Consider the following 6,000-nt stretch of genomic DNA (forward strand, 5'->3'; position numbering starts at 1 on the left):
TTTGCCGGCAAAGTAGTGTCTCTGTTTTTCTTTTTTCTTTTTTAAATATTTATTTATTTGCCTGCATCAGGTCTTAGATGAGACTTGTGGGATCTAGTTCCATGACCAGGGATCAAACCCAGGCCCCCTGCATTGGGAGCTTGGAGTCTTAGCCACTGGACCATCAGGGAAGTCCCTCCCTCTGCTTTTCAACACGCTATCTGGGTTTGTCATAGCTTTTCTTTCACGGAGCAAGTGTCTTTTAATTTCATGGCTGCATTCACCATCTGCAGTGATTTTGGAACCCAAGAAAAAAACAGTCTGTCACTGTTTCCATTCTTTCCCCATCTATTTGCCACGAAGTGATGGGACTGAAGCCATGATCTTCATTTTTTTAATGTTGAGTTTAAGCCAGCTTTTTCATTCTCCTCTTTCACTTTCATCAAGAGGCTCTTTAGTTCCTCTTTGCTTTCTGTCATAAAGGTGGTGTCATCTGCATATCTGAGGTTATTGTATTTCTCCTGGAAACCTTGATTCCAGCTTGTGCTTCATCCAGCTTGGCATTTTGCATGATGTACTCTGCATATAAGTTAAATAAGCAGGATGACAATATACAGCCTATAACAATGACCATAAAGAAATCCAGTCTTGGACCAAAATCTTCACACCTGCAGATGGTTAGTCAACAGTCTTCAGCTAGTGGACACAGACAAAGGCATGGACCCTTCATGGTAGGGCCCAGCCCTCTGTCCTCTGTCCACCGTACTGGTTTGACCAGTGTGCCTGAGAAGGACATAGGGCAGGTGTGTCCACCTCCACATGGGCACGGGACCCCTCCCAGGCTGGACTCGATAGCCTGGGGGTCATTTAAAGGCCCTTCCTTTAACTCGTAAGGTTTTATTCTGATAATTTTCAAACATCCTGAAACGTAGAAAAGTCTTAAGATGACCAACCACACACTCATGGGATCAGCAAACAGCAGCCTGCCAGTCAAAGAACGGTTTTTAGCTTTTTAAAGGTTTATGGAGGGAAAAGAAGAAAAAGAACATGCGACAGTGTCCACAGAGCACGCTTGCTTGCTCCCTGCCCTTCACAGACACGGTTTTCCACCCCTGATCCAGATGCGATGGTGTTCAGACTGGGCTGTGTTTGTATCATCTACTTTATCTGAGTCACTTTAAAGCGCATTGCAGACGCTGAATCTTTTCACCTCTGCATACGTCAGGTGAGTGCTCAGTCACTCAGGTGTGTCCGATTCTTTGCAGTCCTGTGGACTGTCACCCACCAGGCTCCTCTGTCCGTGGGATTTTCCAGGCAAGAATACTGGAGTGGGTTGCTATTTCCTCCTCTAGGGGAATCTTCCTGACCCAGGGATCGAATCCATGTCTCCTGCGTCTCATGCACTGAGCCACCTGGGAAGCCCCTCTTCTCTTCTAAATCTACCCGTTTAGCAGCTAATATCCTGCCCATTTTCATACAGTTTCTTTACTACTCTCCTTCCTGGAATAACGTATCTTTCTGCTCCCTATTTTCCCTTTGACTTTATTTCTTCAGTGCTTTGTTTTGTTATATTGCAGGGTTTGTTTTTCGTTGTTGTTTGTTTTTGTAAGTTGCCTTCATCCCTCTGTGGACCAGGACAAGTGCCTGTGAAACTTTTGCTGTCCTGGGCTGGACTCTGAGCTTTTGGACTCCTGTCTGGCGACTTCAGTCACATTAGACCCAGCACCATATTGAGCACACAGTAGGTGCCTAATTCTTGCCTGACTGGCAGTTTGATAAACATCACTAAACCCACTCCCAGCCAGTGCTCAATGACTGGCCCATTCACGCACAAGTCTGGATTATTGAAATCCTCTCCCTCATCCCTTCTACTGGGGCATTGTGACCCACCAGCTCTCAGGAGAGCCCAAGTAGTCTGAGGGTGAGATCCCAGAGTTGATGCTTCCTGAGGATGCATCTCTAAAAAGTATGTGGCTTCCCCACAAGCCAGCAGCGATGCCCTACAGTCACCCATGCCCTTCTCAGCCCGGTTTGCTCCCCCAGCTGGGCATCTGAGGCAGGGCCAGGGGAGCCGCTGGCCAGAGGCACAGGAGTGGAGACTCCTTAGTGCAGAGCAGCCTCCTGACCAGACCCCCCGGCTGTCAAGTCCTCCATGGGCACAGGGGGCTCCATCAGCTTCACCCCCGCTGCTGGCCCTCCTGAGCACTGACCATACTCGGCTCCGCTGAGTCCTTACCTGCAAGGCTGAAGCTACAGGCAGCCCACTTGGAGCTCGTGCTGGACATTTCATGGGCTTCAGGTCCTAGATTCAAACCTCTTCAGGGTCAGAAAGTTAACAGAGAAGTGGCATGAGCGTATCTGTGATCACCTGTCCCCAGACAAAATGACCTGAAAGGACCACTTTGGTCATAAATCTGCAGGAGGGCCAGTAATCTGCACAGCATCGCCCCGGGAACCTGGCAGGCTGGCGGGGCCCCCTCTGAGCTGCGGTTGGCTGGCTGCTCTGGGGTCTCGGGCCCTCCCCACGTAGACTCCACCCCCACCCTTCCGGGCTGAGCAGCCATCCCATCAGCAGGGTACATGGAGATGCGGGAGGTGTCCTGAGTGTTGACACCTTGCCCAGAGTTAGTGGCACCATTTCTGCGATGTTCACACACCCCTCCGCCCCCGACCCCTCTCAGGAGGACTTGGGAGAAAGCGTGGGCTTCACGCTTGACGGGGGTGTCAGAGTCGCCGGGCCATGTGAAGGTGCCGGGGAGGTGGTGTTCTATCAGATTGTACTGGAAAATACAGCGGGGTGTTTGCGCGTGTATATGTGTGCCCACACACTCTTATGTGAAAGCAATCAAGAGAAAGGCGAGGAGGGAAGCCCAGTGACTTCTGTGTGCTCGGCGCGCTCTGCGTGCGGTGCCCTAGGGTCCTCACGGTAGCCCTGACAGGCAGGCACTGTCATTATCTGCTCACACATGAGGAAACCGAGGCACAGAGAGGTGACGTGACTTGCCCAAAGCCACACAGCCCAGGCGCGGAGGAATCTGGAGCACTGGTTTCCTCATTAGCACACAGATGTTGCTTACCTGGTGTTTGGCAAAAAACGTGACCTGGGATCGTAAACTTGGGGCTGCTTGTGGTTCAAGGGGAGACGGGTGGCCTGCGCAACAGTGGAACCCTCTTCCTCCGAGGCTGAAGGGCAGGCCCCACGGAGGGTGGGGTCTGCACGGAGCTCAGGGGAAGAGGTCCGAGGCGGTCCTCCTGGGGGGATTAGCAGAAAGAACGGGACTGGGGGCGTGGGGCCACCAGACATGGTCTCCCCTGCATCCCGGGGCTCAGGGCTCTCCTTGGAGGGCCAGCCCTTCCCCAGGAAGGTTGGCCCTGGTGACTGGGCTAACCCCGCCCACCACGCTCCGCCCACAATGCCCCGCCCACCCCTTTCAGGGCCTGGGGCCCAGCCCTGCGCAGGGCCCCCTTGTGCCCATGCACCCCTCTCTCATGGCCTCTCCCCAGCTGGTGCGGTACAGCGCCGAGGGCCTGCTGCAGCTGGGCCCCCTGGGCTCCACCGCTTTCCTGCCTGACTCCAAGTGCCTGGTGGATGACGGCAGGGGCCGCACGCCCGCCCTGAAGAAGTGCGAAGATGTGGCCCGGCCCGCGCAAAGGCTGTGGGACTTCACCCAGGTCAGCAGGCCGCTGGGACCCCTGGGTCTCTGGGCCAGCCCGTGGGGAGAGCTGAGGGCAGTGGGGGCCGAACTTCAAGGCCCAGGGGGCTGGATCAGCTGTTCCCACATGAACCCCCTCCACAGACGTTAGGGGATCTGCTGGCAGTCGCGGTCAGGGAAGGGCTGGGCTGGTCCCAGCGCCCTGGCTGCCTCCTCAGGGGCTCGCTGCCCCACACTGCCTACTCCTCCAGCTTCCTGGAGGGGTGAGGGGGAAGGGTTTCGGCAGAAGGGGTGGGTTCTGAGTGCCCCAGCTGCTGATTGAGTGGGACCGAACTGGACTTGCCCAGAGATTTGTTGAGGGCAAGTGTGCTAAGTTGCTTTAGTCCTGTCGACTCTTTGCGACCCCATGGATTGTAGCCTGCCAGACTCCCCTATCCATGGGATTCTCCAGGCAAGAATACTGGAGTGAGTTGCCTGGCCCTCCTCCAGGGGATCTTCCCAACCCAGAGATCGAACCTGCTCCTAATTCTCTTAAATCTCCTGCATTGCCAGGTGGATTTGTTACCGCTACTTCTACCTGGGAAGCCCCAGAGATTTGTTGAGATTGACCCAACTCCTCCCAAGCAGGAGACCCTGGGACAGACATGTGCACAGTGTTCTCCGGGGGCTCCCGTTACAGCAGGAATGAGCTGTCACTGTGTCACGTAGAGTCAGTGAAATCAGGGTCCCCAGGAGGCTGGGTTTGGGGCCAGGACGCTGAGGTCCACAGTGCATGGAAAGGACCTCTGGAGAACAGAGAACAGAATACGAGCCTGGGATCCTCAGGTTTAGGCCAGAGCCCTTGATGTTGGAAGGACCAGAGGGCCTGCAGAGGTGGCCAATGGGCAAATCGGACCTGCCAGGGGTCAGGGGGGCATATTGGGGGGAACACCCATCTCAAGGGCCCTGGAGTCCATTGTTTTGATCATTCCTGGGACCCCAGGAGAAGAGAGGTGGCTGTTGGGAGGCAGTGTTGGAGGGCAGATGGTCAGTGGGGACAGAGGGATGGGAGACAAGAGGGCTGGAAAGAGGCAGGACCTGACCCTCAGGTGGCCTTGGCATCACCCCCACTTCCAGGAAGCTCTCGGGATGGGACCCATGGGCTCACTGGGTCTCCCTCCCTCGCAGGGCGGCCCCATTGTGAGCAGAGACACAGGCCGGTGCCTGGAGGTGGAGATGTCCAAGGATGCCAACTTCGGGCTCCGCCTGGTGGTGCAGAGGTGCTCAGGACAGAAATGGACCATCAGAAACTGGATCAAGCCAGGGCGGCACTGACCCCCAGCCTCACCCTGAGCCCCCACCCCAATGAAGAGTCCAAGGACCTGGGGCAGGTGTGAAGCCCTCCCACTCAACCCACCACTCGAACCCAGAGGGCCTTGGTCGTGCCTGCACCACCTTGGGTACTGACTTCTCCGTGGCTGCTGGCGGGCCCTGTCACCTGAGACCTAGGGACCTCCCTGTGCTCTGCAGGCCGATGCCAGGACCAGCCCCCCTCCAGGAGCACGGACCTCCCTCAGCTGGCGGCTCTGCCTGAGCGCATCAGCTGACAGCCAACTCCAGCTCCAGATCACGTGCCTTTTCTACGGTATTCCTGTCCAGCCGCCCACGGCCACTTCTTCTGCATGTGCTGAGCCCCTGTCCATCCCCCAGGCAGAAATAGCCCCCTGTGAACTCTGAGTTCCCGATGTCTCCAGCCCTGGGTGGGGCTGCCCCTGTGACTATCTCCACCTAAATCCTGGCTGGTGAGGGGAGCGGGGCAGCAGTAGCTGTGGTGACATCAAAGACAACCCCAAGGGCAGCGCTGGGTGAGGAGGCGGCTGTGACTGCTTTGGTCCAGCAAAGAGCAATTAAACATACACACCTGATGTCTCGTCCACAGGAGCTAGTCAGCAGTCCAGGGAGGGATCCCTGTTCTAGCGGCTAACCCAGGGTCAGGCGCCTTCTCGTGTTACTCTAAGGCAAGGGTCAGCAAATGATAACCCATGGCCCCTTGCCTATTTTTATAAATAAAGTTTTATTGGCACATGGCCACACCCCTCTGTTCATGTATTGTCCACACCCCTCTGTTCATGTATTGTCCACGGCGGCTTTCATGCTCCAGGACCAGAGCTGAGAAGCAGCACACCCCCCACCAGGGCTGTCCTAAGACCTCCAAGACGCCCACTTGGGCAAGAGGATGCTTCATGATTGCATTTAGAATTGCAGGACACTGGGAGGGAAACTGGAGAAAAAGTTCTGGCTGTCTCTTTGCCCCACCAGGCCCAGTGCCAAGCAACAGTCCAATCCTAGCTGCTAACCTCCTTCCCGATGATGGGCGTCTTCAGCTGTG

General features: G+C 55.9%; 1 protein-coding gene across 1 annotated transcript in view; it reads left to right on the forward strand.

Moving 5' to 3' along the window:
- GALNT9 (polypeptide N-acetylgalactosaminyltransferase 9) overlaps positions 1-5,702 on the forward strand; it is a 120,716-nt gene extending 115,014 nt beyond the window's left edge. Inside the window, exons 10-11 of the mRNA XM_069558598.1 lie at positions 3,484-3,651; positions 4,800-5,702. Coding sequence (XP_069414699.1) covers positions 3,484-3,651; positions 4,800-4,946 — 315 coding nt within the window. The 3' untranslated portion in view covers positions 4,947-5,702. The remainder of the gene's footprint in view (positions 1-3,483; positions 3,652-4,799) is intronic.
- The last annotated feature ends 298 nt before the right edge of the window (positions 5,703-6,000 follow it).

This window comes from Ovis canadensis, chromosome 17 (assembly GCF_042477335.2).
Source record: "Ovis canadensis isolate MfBH-ARS-UI-01 breed Bighorn chromosome 17, ARS-UI_OviCan_v2, whole genome shotgun sequence".
In the NCBI taxonomy this organism is placed as follows: domain Eukaryota; kingdom Metazoa; phylum Chordata; class Mammalia; order Artiodactyla; family Bovidae; genus Ovis; species Ovis canadensis.